The 17548-nt window shown below is 39.9% G+C and overlaps 1 protein-coding gene across 18 annotated transcripts in view; it reads left to right on the top strand.

Annotated features, from left to right (window-relative positions):
- LOC122548528 (serine/threonine-protein kinase MRCK alpha-like) overlaps positions 1 to 17548 on the top strand; it is a 595544-nt gene that overhangs the window by 271656 nt on the left and 306340 nt on the right. For all 18 annotated transcript variants that reach the window (XM_087984221.1, XM_087984211.1, XM_087984208.1 and 15 more), the window contains exons 4-5: positions 6039 to 6134; positions 11003 to 11151. In XM_087984221.1, coding sequence (XP_087840347.1) covers positions 6039 to 6134; positions 11003 to 11151 — 245 coding nt within the window. The remainder of the gene's footprint in view (positions 1 to 6038; positions 6135 to 11002; positions 11152 to 17548) is intronic.

Here is a 17548-nt window from a genome sequence, read left to right as displayed (position 1 = left end):
CTAGTATCTGTGATGCTGAAGACCACTGGACAAGGCCGAGATGGTTCATCCACTTGGCTTTTCTGGCTGAAGATTACTGTAAAAGTTTCAGCTTTATCTTTTTAATGGATGTGTCTGGCTCTTCTGTCATGGAGGATTTGTCGAGCCGCCTCCTCCAGTGAGTTGTTTAATTGACCACCATCATTCACAACTGGATATGGCAGGGTTGTAGAGCTAGATCTGATCTGTTGGTTGTGGGATCGCTTAGGTCTTTCTATCACTGACTGACTGTGTTTATATTGTTTAGCGTGCAGATGTTTGGTAGCTTCACCAGGTTGACACCTTATCTTCACATATGGCTGGTGTTGCTCCTGGCATGCCCTCCTGCACTCTCCGTTGAACCAGTGTTGATCCCTTGGCTTGATGGTAATGGTTGAGTGGGGGCTATGCCAGGCCATGCGATTGCAGATTGTGCTGGAGTACACTTATGTAAGAACATAAAAAATAGGAGCAGGAGTAGGCCATCTGGTTCCACAGTCTGCTCCACCTTTCAATACGATATTGGCGGATCTTGTGGCCTTACCTCCACTTATCTGCCCTCTCACCACAACCCTTAATTCCATTACTGTTCAAAAAATTATCTGTCTTAGCTTTAAAAACATTCAATAAGGAAGCCTAACTACTTATATGGGAGACGTTCCTTCTAAATCTGCTCCCCCTAATTTTGAGGCTATACCCTCTTGTCCTAAACATCCTCTCTACTTCTATCTTACCTATTCCCTTCATAATTTTATTATTTCTGTAAGATACACCTCCTTCTTCTAAATTCCAATAAATATAATCCCAGCCTACTCAGTCTCTTCTCATAAATCAATCCCCTCAACTCTGGAATTAGTGAACCTCCTGTGCACTCCCTCTAGTGCCAGTATATCCTTTCTCAAGTAAGGAGACCAAAACTGCACGCAGAATTCCAAGAGTGCCTCATTAGCACCCTATACAGCTGCAACATAACCTCCCTACTTGTAAACTCATTCCCTTTAGCAGTTCTGCTGCTGTCGATGGCCCACAGCGCCTCATTGATGCCCAGTCTTGAGCTGTTAGATCTGTTCAAAGTCTGTCCCATTTAGCATGATTGAGGGTATTCTCAGTTTGAAGGCAAGACTTTGTCTCCACAAGGACTGTGCGATGGTCACTCTTACCAACACTGTCATGGACAGATGCATCTGCAGCTGGCAGATTGGTAAGAATGAGGTCAAGAATGTTGTTCCCCCCTGTTGGTTTCCTCACAACCTGCCATAACACTAGTCCAGCAGCTCTATCCTTTAGGACCTGACCAGCTTGATCAGTAGCACAGCTGCAAAGCTACTTATGGTGGTGGACGTTAAAATCTCCCACTCAGAGGACATTTTGTGCCCTTGACATCCTCAGTGCTTCCTCTGAGTGTCGTTCAGGAGTACCAATTCATCAGCTGAGGGAGGGCAGTACATAGTAATCAGGAGGTTTCATGAGACATCTTTGGGTCCAGAATCAATGTTGAGGCCTCCCAGGCAACTCCCTCCCAACTGTATACCACTGTGATTCCACCTCTGCTGGGTCTGTCCTGCAGTGGGACAGGACATATCCAGGGATGGTATTGGTGGCGCTTGGGACATTGTATGATTCCATGAAATGACTATGTCAGGCTGTTGCTTGACTTGTCTGTGAGATGGCTTTCCCAATTTTGGCACTAGCCCCCAGATGTTAGGACACCTTTGCGGGTCAACAAGGCTGTTTTCTTGTTGTCTTTTCTGATGCCCACATTGATGCCAGGTGGTCCATCCAGTTTCATTTCTTTGTTGAGATTTTGTAGTGATTGATACAACTGACTGGCTGGCTAGGCCATTTCAGAGAGCAGTTGAGAGTCAACCACATTGCTGTGGGTTTGGAGTCACATATGGGTCAGAGCAAGATTTCCTTCCTGAAGGCAGCTGTGAGCTTGATGCTTTTTTTTCAATAATCAACAATGGATTCCTAATCCAGATATTTATCTTAGACTACCTGACCTGCTACCTTAAGGTTCTAGTGGTCAAAAACACCAAGATCCCTGTGATTTTCAGTAATTATCAGGCTCCTACCATTCCCCGTGCCTTGTTTGTCCTGTCCAACTCATCACCTCACATTTATCTGGATTGACCCCTGTTTGCCACTGATGAACCCATCTCTATCCTACTGTAATTTTAGGCTATCCTCCTCATTATTTACCATCCGACCAATGTTTGTATCATTTACTGATCCACCCAACTATATTCAATCATAGAATAATACAGTGCAAAATAAGCCCTTTAGCCCTTCAAGTCTGTACCACCTAAAGTATTTTACCTTGCTGCAATTGGCCCATCGTCTTAAATGTTATGATACTTCAAGTGCTTATAAGTACTTTTAAAGATTGTGAGGTTTCCTACCTCGACTACCCTCCAGACAGTGCATTCCAGACCCCTGCACCTTCTGGGTGAAGCATCTTTCCTCATATCTTCTCCTACCTTCCACGTTAAAATAATGCTGCCTTGTTAATGACACTTCATCTAATAGGAATAGTTTTCTTTTCATCCTATTCATGTCTCTCATTGTCTTATACGTCATCAATCATATTCCCCCTCAACCTTCTCTGCTCAAAAGAAAACAACCTGAACTTATTCAGCCTCTCTTCATACCTGAAATGCTCCACCTCACGCAACATCCTGGTTTGCACTCCACAAACCCTCCAGTGCAATCCCACACCCATCCTACAATGCGGTGACCAGAACAGCACACAGTGCTCCAGCTGTAGCCTAACCAAAGTTCAGTACAGCTTCAACGTAACCTTCCTGCTTTTATAAACTATGCCATGACTGAGAAAAGCAAGTATCCTGTATACCTTTTCTTAATTATTGTCTTGTCCTGTCCTGCCACCTCCAGGGATCTACAGACAAACACCCAGAGACCCCTCTGTTGTTCTAAGGTTCCCCGTATCTTAGCATTCATTGGGGATTCCCTTATCTTGTTTCTTCTTCCAATTAAATCACCTCATTTATATCAGGATTAAATTCAATCTGCCATTGATCTGCCTTTCTGACTAATCCATTTATATCCTCCTGTAACGTAAAGCTTTTCTCCTTGCTATCAGCCACCAGTCTTTGTGTCATCCACAATTTATCATCCCTCCCACATTCTCTTCTAAGTCCAAGTCATTTATGTAAACCACAAACAGTACTGCCCGCATCCACACAACTGATTACCTCTTCAAAAAAAAATCAATCAAGCTGGTCAGACATGGCATCTCCTTAACAAAACCATGCTGACTGTTCTTCATTAATCCCTGCATCCCCAAGTGCAAATTAAACTGTCCCTCAGAATTGCTTCAATGATTTCTCCACTGCTAAGGTTAGACTGACTGGCCTGTACTTTCCTGGATAATCCCTTGCTCCCTCTTGAAGAACAGTATTCATTGGCTGTCCTGCAGTTCTCTGGTACCTTTCCTCAGGCTAGAAAGGAATTGAAAGTTGTTGCCAGCATCCCTGCTATTTCCTCACTTGCCTCACTCAACCGCCGGGGATGCATTTCATTTAGCCCTAGAGATTTAGCTACTCTTAATTTTGGGAGAGAGTGGAGACTGCAGATGCTTGAGATCAGAGTGTGGTGTTGGAAAAGCACAACAGGTCAGGTAGGATATTCCTGCTTCTCAGATACTGTCTGACTTGCTGTGCTTTTCCAGCACCACACTCTCGATTACTCTTAATACTGCCAGACCTCTCAGAACGCCATCTTTGTCGATGCTAATTTCTTTAAGTATATCATAATCCTGCTCCCTGATTTCTTTATCCACATTGTCTCTCTTACTAGTAAACACCAATACAAAATAGAAAGGATCCTTGATTTACTAATGTCCAATTTTAGACATGCTCGTACTTCCAAACAGGGGTGTAATTTTAAAGACCAGACCATATGAACATTTTTCTCTTCTTACAACGAGGTCCTTTATATTGTCGTGGATTGTGTTCTGACTTGTGTACAAATCAGCTTGTGAATGGACTCCAGGATGGAACCCATTCACAACCTGGGGACTGCCTGTATCCATTTAGAACCCTACCTATATTCTCTAACTCCACGTGCAAACTATCATGGCACCTACTCTTTCCCTTGTTATCCTTTGACCTTTAATGCACTTGTAACATTACTTAGGAGGTTCCTTTATTTTAACCTGCCATTATTATTTCATGTCCCCTTTCCTCCAATGTGAATCATTGTGCATAGTTAATGATATCTAATTAGTTATATTCCGCCGTAGATCATTGTGTTGATCTGCTTTGTGAATTACCTGTATTGTGCAGTGTTGATGATATTATTTATGATATTACATTGTGAATCATTGTGAAGAGCTCTTGATACCAGTTAGTTATATTCCAGTGTTCATCTTTGTGCAGAGGTGATGATAGTATTTAGTTATTTATGTTTGTTTTCCTCATTGTATGTGGAGCTGGTGGTATGCTGGTAATTGTTTTCTAATGTATTTGTTGTTTGGGCTTTGGAAAGAATCCTTTTGTTTCTCTCTAAAATGTGTTATTGGGACGATTTTACACAGCTATAAAAAATTCTAATTGATACATATACTTCGGTGAATAATAGCTTTTTTATTTAACATTGAAAAACTGGAGTAACTTTGCATTGAAGAGGTTATGTTGTGTTTTATAATGTTACACCTTGCATGCCTCTTCCATTTTTTACACAAGGGCCAATTAGTTCTCGCATGTTGATCCTTGAGTCAGCAAGTAGTCATCTTTTTTAAAACTTGCTAAACAAAATTCCTTTATATGTCTCACTGAGAGCTATTCAAACATATAAGAGATTGACAGTCTGATGGGAAGGAGTATGAATACCAACTGTTATGAGACCAAGCTAAGCTGTGAGCTACATTTGATAACAAGTTAGATGCTCGAAAACAAGTTAAACAATTTGGCCTGATGTCTAATTTCAAGTGCAGCTATCTTTAACTTGTCTATTATGTACAATTACATTGGATTGCAATTTAGAAAAAAAAAATTGAAGTAGGTTAACTATCTGGTATTTTCCAGCTGGTACAACTTGTCAAATTTCCAAATAGTTTGTAGTGACAGATCCCTGATATCTCGGTTTAAAAGCATCTAACTATACCACTTTGATTAGGAAGTAGGTGGATAGAGAGAGAGAAAATTGACCATAGTTTAGCAGATTTATTGCCTTTAAAGGAGACAGTTGGTTATAGATTTCTCTGAGCCATGATGGTTATTACAAACAAGCTTTTTTAAAACTCAACATTGCAATACAACCATTGCATTAAAATCCTGTTTTAAGCAACAGCAAAAAAAAAAGAAAGACAAAGTTAGAAAAAGGTTAATTTCTCACTTTTAAATTATTCAGCTACAAATTGGAATTATTTTGAAAGTGAATCTCTGTGTGCATAACTCCTCTTAAATTATTATGCTTTCACCTTTTGCATTGCTTTGCCAAGCTTTACCATTTGGTGTTGATTCATGCCTTCACTAGTATGATGCTGTCTCCTGCTGTCCAACCGTGTAGGAGCCCACCAACTCAGAATGATTCACTGTTGGATATTTTTTCTCCTGTCTTTGTATGTAGAGGTGGGAACACCCAATGGTTAATATGAGCCCGCACTCTGTTATTCAGGTATAGTGAGCTGATGTTCAAGTTAGTATTAAAAGGTTCACTAAATAGTTGATCTCTTTTCTCTCTTCATGCTTTCTCAATGTAGCATCTTCATTGTTTAAGGATTGCTAATCATGTCTCATGCCTGATATCACTATAGGGCAAGGTACAAACATAAACCCCAGGAACTACGTCAGCTGGTACAGAAAGTAAATTCACGCTATTGGTGTTGTTCTGTGTCACTTTCTGGCTATCTTGCTAACTGAGCTAACCAACACAATACTTGCATTTAAAAATAACAGCTTAAATTTTAAGACATTAACCATTTCACAGTATGTATGGCCTCCTATTTGCAATTTTATCTACTCTTGTGTACAACTTGCATTTTTGTTTAAATCTAGACTGCCTGCTTTCGAGAGGAGCGGGATGTGTTGGTAAATGGAGACAGTCAGTGGATTACCACATTGCACTATGCTTTCCAGGATGAAAATTATTTGGTGAGTTACAACCTAGAACATGATTTATTTTGTGCCAATTTTACATAGTGGTTTTATTTCATTTCTAATTAATATACACCCCAGTTTAGCTATATTGGACAGTACACCACTTCTAAATTCATGAGATGGATATTTGATTTCTTGTAGCCCTGGTCATTGTACACCATAACTGTTGGTAAGAAAAGTAACTGCTATCGTCAGGGTTGTTTGTCCTCTGGTGTTTCTCTTCCTTTACAGAGCAGTGCTTCCTTTCACCTGACCCCTCTCTTTCCCTTACTCAACAACCTGTAGCAAGAAAAACTGAGTGCAGCTGCAGACCATTTCCTATTTTATAATGTAAAATGTCAAGAGATTGCCTTCTAAGTTAAGCTTTCCTTTAAAGATGTTAATAACTGCATACAGATGACTAACTTTTTAAAATATCTCTCAGTATTAATAAAGATGCAGAGAATACTGTGGTCTGCACAGTTTTGATCTCCTTATTTGAAAGAAGATATAATTGCAGAAATAGTTCGGCGAAGGGTTTACTCAGTCATCCCTGGGTTTGAAAGGCTTATTTTGAAAAGTTGAACAGGTGGGCATACACCTATTGGAGTTTGAAATATAACATGAAGAGACTTGATAGGGTGGGTACTGAGAGGGTGTTCCTCCTTATTGGAACATAGTTTAAGAATAAGAGGTCCCCCTTTTAAGTTGAAAAGTAGGAGATTTTCTTTTCCTGAGGATCATTAGAATATGGAATTTTCTTTCCCAGCAGGTGGTGGAGACTGGGTCACTGAATTGATTTAAAGTAGAGTTTTCATTGAGGGATTCAAGTTATGGGCACTAGACAGGAAAGTTAAGGTGACACAACAGCCAGATCAATTATGATCTTATTGAAAGATTGAGAAAACTCCAAAGGGCCAAATAGTCTATTCTTACACTTTGTCATTAACTCAATTGCTTGAGTTAACTAATCGCTGGTTGCAGCCTTATTGTTTTGCGTGTTGAAAACCTCCATGGTCATCAATAGTGAAGTAGTAACATTAATTCAAAATTAAAAATACAGCTGAAAATAAAAGTATGAAAATGAAAGCCAGCTCAGACTATTTAAAGAGAATGTTGGTTTCACCAGTTTGGGTTTTTGATGAGGCAACAGATATCAATGAAGATAATGGCACTAATGTGGTCTATTTAGACTTCCAAATGACAGCTGATGCACGTATTTCATAATAAGTTTGTCAGCAAAGCTGAAGCTTATGGGCAAAACAGGAAAGTGGCAGCATAGATATGAAGTTGGCTGAGTGAAAGGAAATAGTGGAGTGGTAAACGGTTATTTCTTGGGCTGGTGAAAGATTTATATTGGAATTTCCTAGGGATGAGTACCAGAAACGCAGCTTTCCTTGATCAGAATTAATGAGCTAGACATGTGTGTACAGGAACCAGTTTCAAAATTTGTGAATGACAACTGGAAATTTTGTGAACTATGAGGCTAATGATTTACTTCAAGAACTCATAGATGGATTGTTAAAATGGGCAGACAAGTGGCAGATAGAATTAAATGCAGAATGTGAAGCAACATTTTGGATGGGAAGAAGGAGAAAATCCAATTTATTATAAAGATTACAAACAGGGAGACTCGGACTATGTGTTTGAGCTGTTTAAAAATTGGGTAAGTGAGTAAAAAAGATGCAGAATCCCCGACTTTATAAAAAAAGAAATAGACCAGAAAAATCAAGGGAATTCTGTTAAACTTTCACAAAAGTCTGATTGATGCTGAAGTGGAATGTTGTACCCAATTTAGGGAACTTCACTTGGGATAGATGTGAAGGCTTTCGAGGGGCTACAGAAAACATATATAAGAATTTTTGTTTTTGTTCATTTGTAGGATGTGGATGTTGCTGGCTTGGCCAGCACTTATTGCCTGTCCCTAGATGCCCTTGAGAAGGTGATGGTGAGCTGCCTTCTTGAATCGCTGCAGTCCATGTACTGTAGATTTACCCACAATGGCATTAGGGAGAGAATTCCAGGATTTTGACCTACCAACAGTGAAGGAACGGCAATGTGTTTCCAAGCCAGGGTGGGGAGAACTTGCAGGTGGCATTCCCATGAATCTGCTGCCCTTGTCCTTCCAGATAAAGTGGTCGTGGGTATGGAAAGTGCTGTCAAAGGATTTTGGTGAATTTTTATTGTGCATTTTGTAGATCATACACACTGCTGCTATTGAGCGTCGGTGTGGAGGGAGTGGATGTTTATGGATGTGGCTCCAATCAAATAGGCTGCTTTGACCTGGACAGAAACTAGATCATAGAATGTTACAGCGCAGTACAGACCCTTCAGCCCTCGATGTTGCGCCGGCTTGTGTAAATAATCTGATGCCCATCTAACCTACACCTTTCCATTATTATCCATATGTATGTCCAATGCCCATTTAAATGCCCTTAATGTCAACGAGTCTACTGCTGTTGCAGGCAGGCAATTCCACGCCCCTACTACTCTCTGAATAAAGAAACTACCCCTAATATCTGTCCTAAATCTAACACCCCTCAATTTAAAGCTATGTCCCCTTGCGTTAGCCTTCACTATCCGAGGAAAAAGGCTCTCACTGTCCACTCTGTCTAATCCTCTGATTATCTTATACTTCTCGATTAAGTCACCTCTCAACCTTGTTCTCTCCAATGAAAACAGCCTCAGTTTCCTCAGCCTTTTCTCGTAAGACCTTCCTTCCATACCAGGCAACATCCTAGTAAATGTCCTCTGAACCCTTCCTAAAGCTTCCACATCCTTCCTATAATGTGGTGACCAGAACTGCACTCAATATTCCAGGTGTGGCCTTACCAGTGTCTTGTACAGCTGAAGCATGACCTCATGGTTCTGAAACTCAATCCCCTACCACTAAACAGTAACACACCATATGCCTTCTTAACAACCCTATCAACCTGGGTGGCAACTTACAGGGATTTATGCACCTGGACACCGAGATCTCTCTGTTCATCTACACGGCCAAAGATTTTACCATTAGCCCAATACTCTGCATTCCTGTTACTTCTTCTGAAGTGAACTATCTCACACTTCTCCACATTAAACACCATTTGTCACTTCTCAGCCCAGCTCTGCAGCTTATCTATGTTAGTCTGTAACCCACAACATCCTTCAGCACTATCCACAACTCTGCCTAGCTTAGTGTCATCAACAAATTTACTAACCCATCCTTAATCCAGATCATTTATAAAAATGACAAACAGCAGTGGCCCCAAAACAGATCCTTGTGGCACAACACTGGTAACTGACCTCCAGATGAACATTTCCCATCAACCACCACCCTCTGTCTTCTTTCAGTTAGCCAATTTCTGATCCAAACCATTAAATCACCTTCAATCCTGAAACCCTGTATTTTGTGCAATAGCCTACCATGTGGAACCTTATCAAACACCTTACTGAAGTCCATATACACCACATCAACCGCTTTACCTTCATCCACATGTTTTGTCACCTTCTCAAAGAACTCAATAAGGTTAGTTAGGCATGACCTACCCTTCATATAACTGTGTTGACTATCCAAATCAAATTATTCCTTTCCAGGTGATTTTTCGTGTTCAACTTGTTGAATGGGGTACCATGGTGTTTGGTCCTTGGGCCCCAACTATTTACAATGACTTGGATGTGTGGGAAAAAGAAATCAAATTTGCAGATGACAATAAAATGGGTGGGAAAGTAAGTCACTATGAAGAAAGACATTTTCAAATGGCTATGGATAGGTTATGTGAATGGGCCAGAACTTGGCAGATGGAACTTGATGCGGATAAGTGTGAGGTTATCCATTTAGGTTGGAAGAATTATTGGAGAGGAGAGAAACTTCAGAATGCTTCCATGCTCTTATTATATATGCGAGGAGAAAGTGAGGTCTGCAGATGCTGAAGATCAAAGTTGAAACTTTATTGCTGGAACAGCACAGCAGGTCAGGCAGCATCCAGGGAACAGGAGATTCGACGTTTCGGGCACAGGCCCTTCTTCAGGAATTCCTGAAGAAGGGCCTGTGCCCGAAACGTCGAATCTCCTGTTCCCTGGATGCTGCCTGACCTGCTGTGCTGTTCCAGCAATAAAGTTTCAACTTATTATATATGCCACAACTGATAAAGACAAGCGTCCTGTATGGCTTCTTAATTACCTTGTCCTGTCCCTTTCAGGGATCTCTGAACAAGCACCCCAAGATTCCCGTCATCCTCTGAGCTTCCTACTTCCTTATCCTGCTCCTTTTTCCTTATCATGCTCCTTTTTCCAAACTGCATCACCTCACATTTATCAGGGTTAAATTCCATCTGACACTGATCTGCCTATCTGACCAATTCATTTATATAGTCTCCTGTAACCTATAACCTTTCTCCTCACTGTCAACAGGTACTCCAACTGGCCAATCTTTGTGTCATTCACAAACTTACTTATCACCTCCCAAACATTCTCATCTATATAATTTATGAATATCACCTATAGTAAGAGATCAGCACTGATCCCTGTGGTATGCCTCTCCGCACCGGGCACCAATCACACAAATAGCCTTCTATCACCGCCCTCTGTCTTCAGTCTCTAAGCCAGTAGTGGATCCATGAACATTTACCTTCTTTAATAGTTTCCCATAAAAGACCTTATCAAAGGCTTTGCTGAAATCTATATAAACTACATCAAGTATCCTATCCTCATCGAAACACTTACTCATCTCCTCGAAAAAGTTCCATTAGATTTGTTAGGCAACTTGGTTGTATTCAAGAGTGCGACCTGACTTGGGGATTCAATGAAGTAAGGTAACAATAATGGAATGAAATATAACAAACTATTAATTGAAAAGTGACTGTTTTGCTCATCACTTATTTTACATTTCATTTTGATCTCAGTATCTTGTGATGGACTACTATGTAGGAGGCGACCTCTTAACATTACTCAGCAAATTTGAGGACCGGTTACCAGAGGATATGGCAAAGTTTTACTTGGCAGAAATGGTTTTGGCAATTGATTCTGTTCATCAGCTACACTATGTCCACAGGTAAGATAATCTGATAAAATGGTTTGAATATGCCAGTGATCACAGTGCTAACTGTGACAATGAGAACTTATCTTTCCTAAAATGATATAGACCAGCAATAAATCTTCTCAACTTATATTTGTATTTAAAATTGTTGGTGTTTCGATATTGCTCTAAGCTAATATATAAATTTGCCATTATTGGCTTTTGTCTAATTGAACCAATTCTGAAATTGCAAGAGTGAGCAAAATCACATGACACTTTCTTTTGAACAACCTTTCAGAAAGCATTTTAATTTTTCAAACAACAATGAGCCATGTGCATTCAACCTTTTGGTAATATCTCTTATCATCACCAAAATACCTGTTCAATGGTTTCAGCAGAAAATTTATTAAAGTCTGGAGGAGAAAGTTGAGGCTTCAATGAGTCTAATATTTATGGATTTGATGCCTAAGTTTGCAGAACAGTATATAATTGTGAGTATTGAAAATCGACTTCTCAGTGGAATAATAAGATAAATAAAGTAGGCACCAGGAGCTCAGAAAAAAATAATTTAGTGCTGCATCTAATTAAATTATTATTTAGATAAAAATTAAATGATAAAATTCCATTGGATCCATATATTTAATGTATTACTGTATTCTCTGTTTTAAAACATACACAGATCCAAGATTGTAATACATAATAAATACATTAAAAGTAGAGAGCCTTCAGGTTTTTCAGCAGGAAAAGGCTACAATGACATGATCATGGCAACCAAGTATATTTCTCTATGGAGCAAGGGAAGACCAATTACCAGTTTGTCTCTGAACATCAGTGCTGGAGCACCTGTGGATGCTGTGAATATATGACCCTAACTTGTGTAATTACAATTTGATCAGATATGTGAGCCAATTAAAGGAAAGGAAAATAGCAGAATTTTTGAGGAGTACAGACAGGACATGTTTGTGCCAAGTCCATCCACTAGTTTTATGTACCAAATGTTGCCTAATAGAGTCATAGGACACAGAAACATACCCTTTGGTCCAACCAATCCATGCCAACCATAATCCCAAACTAAACTAGTCCACCTGCCTGGGTTTGGCCCATATCCCTCCAAACATTTCTTATTCATGTACTTATCCAAATGTCTTTTAAACATTATAACTGTCCCCGCACCCACCACTTCCTCTGGAAATTCACTCCACATGCGAAGCGCTCTCTATGTAAAAAAGTTACTCCATGCCTTTTTTAAAAATCTTTCTCTTCTTCACCTTAAAATTATGCCCCCTAGATTTCAAACCCACCACACTAGGGAAAAGGCATCTCCCATTTGCCCTTTCAATACCCCTCATGATTTCATAAACCCGAATAAGGTCTCCTCTCAATCATGGACACTCAAGTGAAAAAAGTCCCAGCATCCAAGGAACAGGAGAATCGACGTTTCGGGCATAAGCCGTTCTTCAGGCTTATGCCCGAAACGTCGATTCTCCTGTTCCTTGGATGCTGCCTGAGCTGCTGCGCTTTTCCAGCAACACATTTTCAGCTCTGATCTCCAGCATCTGCAGTCCTCACTTTCTCCCTGAAAAAAGTCCCAGCCTATCCAGCTTCTCTTTGTCACTCAAATCCTCCATTCCTGGCAATAATCCTGGTAATTTTGTTTTCTGAATCCTCTCTAGCTTAATAATATCCTTCCTTTAACAGGGTAACCAGAACTAGACATGGTAGTTCAGAAGAGGCCTCACCAATGTCCTGTACAACCTCAACATTACATCCCAACCCCTATACAAGTTCTGAGCAATGAAGGCAAGCATGCTGAACAGCTTCTTAACCGCCCTGTCTGAATGTGACACAAACTTCAAAGAATTACCTGAAACAAAATGCAATGCCTTGCATTTATCCAAATTAAACTCCATCTGCCACTCATCAGCCCATTGATGATGACGTCTTTGTAATATTAGATAACCTTTCTCATTGTCCATTATACCACCAATTTTGGCGTTATTTGCATGCTAACCATTCCTTCTATATTCTTATCTAAATCATTTATATAAATGACAAACAAAACTGGGCTCAGCACCAATCCCTTTGGAACACCGCTGGTCACAGGCCTCCAGTCCAAAAAACAATCCTCCACCACTACTCTCTGTCTCCTGCCATTAAGCCAATTTTATATCCACTTGGCAAGCTCACCCTGAATCCCATGTGCTATAATTTAGCTAATTAGTGTACCATATGGAATCTTGTCAAAGTCTTTACTAAAGTCCGAGTAAACAGCATCTACCGCTCTGCCCTCATCATTCGTTTTGGTTACTTCCTGAAACGATCTCAGTCAAGTTTGTGAGACATGATTTCCCTTGCACAATTCATGCTGACTATCCCTAACCATTCCTTGCCTTTCCAAATACATGTAAATCCAATCTTTCAGAATCACCTTCAATAACTTAACCACTACCAAGGTCAGACCTACAAGTCTATAGTTCCCAGGCTTTCTCATTACATTCCTTCTTAAACAAAGTCTTTTCACATACCCTTCAATTCAACAATGCTGAATGAACTCAGTTGAATTTTGATCCCATTCGATCAGTCGGCGTCATTGTTCATTCCTAGTAACATTTTGCACACAAGTTTCAGAAAATTCTACCTCATATTTCCTTAGCACTTTTAATAGCCTCAACTTTAATTCTATTTTTTAAACACTTTGTCAGGGTACAGATTTTGCTCGGGTCACTTTGGATATTTTTACTTCAATGATAGAGAGGTCAGTGTGTATTTTTTTCCTGTTATGTGGGGTGTAGTTTTGAGCTGGGCAGGGAAACCCAGCTGGCAAATGTTTTTAGGTCTCTGAAAATATTGCCTAGGTTCCCGATCACTATATCATACCAATAAGGTTTGGTTTTATTGAAATGATTTTAAGTTGGGGAACTACTCAGTAGTCCGTTTGTCTTTTAAGTCTGATGTTTATGTTTAACACTAAGATGATAAGAAAGGCATTTCTGCATACCAACAGAATTAAGATTCATGTTAGAAGTTTCTTGGCAGCCAGATTTCCATAATATTAATAGAAAGCGATAATGTAACAAGAACAGCTGGTGTAATGATCATACAGACATTACTGGTGAGCTACACTCACACGAGGTATGTATTACACGTCCAATCATTGAGGATTTCTTGTGGATCTTTGAATAGACAGAGGTGAAAGCCAAGGTTACTTGAAATACAGTTGAGTTGTTGGGCAATATTTAGATTAGCATAATGCCAAGGCAGCTAAATCACAGCGTACTTTTAATCTTTGATGACAGATGAAAGGAACTGACCAGGTCCAGCTTGCATTCAGTACTGTGTACATTTAGGATAGTGGAGTGTCAAAACTTGTAGGATTTGTTTGGACACAAATATACTTTGTCACAGAGCCAGTAAAGCATTAAACTTTATTAATTTTGGGACAAATAGGATGCTTTTAGTACTACTGATGCCTGCATTTTCACCTCTACCACAGAAAAATGTCACACATTGGAGCAGGGTAGGGAATTCAATTCTCAGCATAGTGCTGGGTCAGCCATTTAAATGTAAACAATTACTGTCAGTACTCCCTGTATAAGATCTTTGTATTCTGATTTCAGCTGGAGCTTTGAATTCCTTTCCTTCTTACCTTTGTATTCCAAAGATAACAGGATTTATGTCGTTTTATCATCCCGTGGTCAATGTGTTGGCATCTCGAGCACTCAAAGGGCTGTGTCAATTTTGTGGTACACAAAAGCACTGTTGGACAAAGAAATCACATCTTCTTATAAACTTTTGTGACTACCTAGGTATACACACAAACTCAACTTCTGCAATGCCTTTGATCGCATATTTGGGCTTGCTTTGACGGTGAACCATTGAGAATTCTCCACCTACACACAGTATTAAATTAAAGTCTTAAGTTATGTAGGATATTCAGCACAGATCTAGGCCATTCAGCCTAATCAAACTATCCCAGCCTCTTTACACCTCCACCCCTCTTTCAGCATTTAGATCTGTTTTTGTTGATGACTCTTCCATCGCTGTTGTTCAAGAGTAGTCTAATCGGGCAGAAAGTTGCTGATTGGATTTGTCCAGCTCTTTGTGTACAGCATAGTCCTGGACAATTTTCCAAATTGGTTAGGGGCGTGACAAATTCTGCCAACCAGATATCCTAACCTGATCTGGTCCCATTTGCCAACGCTTGGCCCATATCCCTCTAAACCCTTCCTATTCATATGCCCATCCAGATGCCTTTTAAATGCTGTAATTGTACCAGCCTCCACCAATTCCTCTGGCAGCTCTTTACATAAACACTCCACCGTCTGTGTGAAAACGTTGCCACTTAGGTCCCTTTTATATCTTTCCTCTCAATCCTAAACCTATGCCCTCCGGTTCTGGACTCCCCCACCACAGGGAATAAACTCTGATTTCTCTTCACAGATCCTGCCAGACCTGCTGAGCATCTCCAGCAATTCCTGTTTGTGTTTCTGATTTAATACATGTGCAGTTCTTTCGGTTTTAATGAAACCACGGTATGATTGATTGTTATATAAACCCATCTGGTTCATTAATGCCTATTAGGGAAGGAAACTTGACATCTTTCCCTGCTGTTGGCCTACATGTGACTCCAGATTCACAGCAGTATTAAAAGCCCTCTGAAATGGCTGGGTGGGTCACAAATGCTGACCAGGTGACATAATGTTCTATGAAAAGATTTTTAAAAAGGACATAATTTGCGCTATTGAAGAATGAAGAACATTCATCACACTACATACCAAAAAAAGTTATCTTTTATATCAAAACAATAATTAAAATGTTGACATAAGGCCTAATTAGTTTTGATTTAGAATGGTATGTTTAAATGGTATTACAGAACCAGACCTAATGTGATAGCCACAGCACTACTCATTTAGGTCAGGATTATTATAAGTTTCTACTTCTTGCTGAACTCCAAAATCTCAATACTAAATAAACCTGATATGTTGCAGTGAAATGGGGATCAGGGTGATGTCACCTGGTAGTGTAGGTAGTTGCAAACTAAGTCTCGCCTCCGTTACAGAGCAATTTTCCTGAATTCCTGTGGCATTTTGTAATCAGTATAAAAATGTGAAGAGCAAAGATGAGGTAATTAAATTAAGAAGTTGAAGTGAGACACTTGGCTTAGATTCCAACCAATTACAGCTAGCTTTAAACAAGTGGGCTTTGCACCTGTTAGCCAATTTCCTCAACACTGCCTTTTCCATAACAGATGTTATTCACTTGTTGCCTATTCTTATCTAGGACCGCCAAAAACCTTAACCCAAGCAAGTAAGCACTTGGGAGGACTCAGCTACAATATATGTATGAAAACACATAATTTTGGCTTGTTTTGAAAATGGAAAATTTGGACATTGTCATATCAGTCAATTGCAAATTCTTAAACAAAAACAGAAATTGTTGGAGAAACTCAGCAAGTCTGACCGCATCTGTTGAGAGAAAGCAACGTTTACATTTCAGATCTAGTAATCATTCTTCAATTCTGAAGAATGGTCAGCAGACCTGAAATGTTGACTCAGCTTTCTCTCCACAGATGATGTCGGACCTGCTGAGTTTCTCCAGTCAATTTTGTGGTTTTGTTTCAGATTTCCAGCATCCTGGTTTAATTGAAAATTGCATCTTTGGTTTAGTTGCAAATTCTTGGTGTGTTCATAATTTCTTGTCTTTGCAAACGTAACTTGCTTTGTAACGTTACTCGTTTCAATCCCTCTGTCATTTCTGCAATATCTTGACACAGTGCCCTCCTGTGCAGTACACTCATTTTTCAACATATTTAACCTGTATACTTTCATCTCTGCTCACCAGGATCAATGCATTAATGGAGAAAATAGAGAATGAATGAAAGGATTGCTATATTTAACATCTATGGTCACACAATGGTACTTTTAGTATAAAGGGTACAGGAATTTCATAGTCATATACTATTTAAAGCTTACTGTTTTGAATGTTTAGATGCATAAATCTCTGGAAGCTACTGTGTAGGTGCCGAATATAATCAAAAAAGTCTAAAAGAATATTGAACTTTGTCAAGAGTGTTGGAAGATGGCTCTTGGGGATGGGGGTGCTGCCACGTGCAAGTTTTTGGTAATGATTGAAATCAGCTGAATCTTGATTGAGGTTGTTAACCTTGGCCAATCGGGAAAGCCCTGCCTGACGAATAGTTTGATGCTGGAAGAAGCACAGCAGGTTAGGTAGCAGGTGGATTAGAATCTCCTCAGTTAGGGCACTGACTCCAAGCTGGCTGGCTACAGCCAGTGTATTGTGCACAAGTAATTAACGGGTGACTTGGTGACGGGATACTGGCCTCTGTCATTATTTCACTTCTGTTGTATAGAGTCTTGATCAGGTGCCTTTTGTTTCTTTGTTCAGGAGATGTGGGCTTCACTGACTGGGCAGC

Source organism: Chiloscyllium plagiosum, unplaced genomic scaffold, assembly GCF_037043375.1.
Source record: "Chiloscyllium plagiosum isolate Xiang-an unplaced genomic scaffold, Cpla_swu_hap1 HiC_scaffold_3, whole genome shotgun sequence".
Lineage (NCBI taxonomy): Eukaryota > Metazoa > Chordata > Chondrichthyes > Orectolobiformes > Hemiscylliidae > Chiloscyllium > Chiloscyllium plagiosum.
The sequence above is the reverse complement of the archived record's forward strand: the minus strand, read 5'-3'. Positions and strand labels throughout refer to the sequence as shown.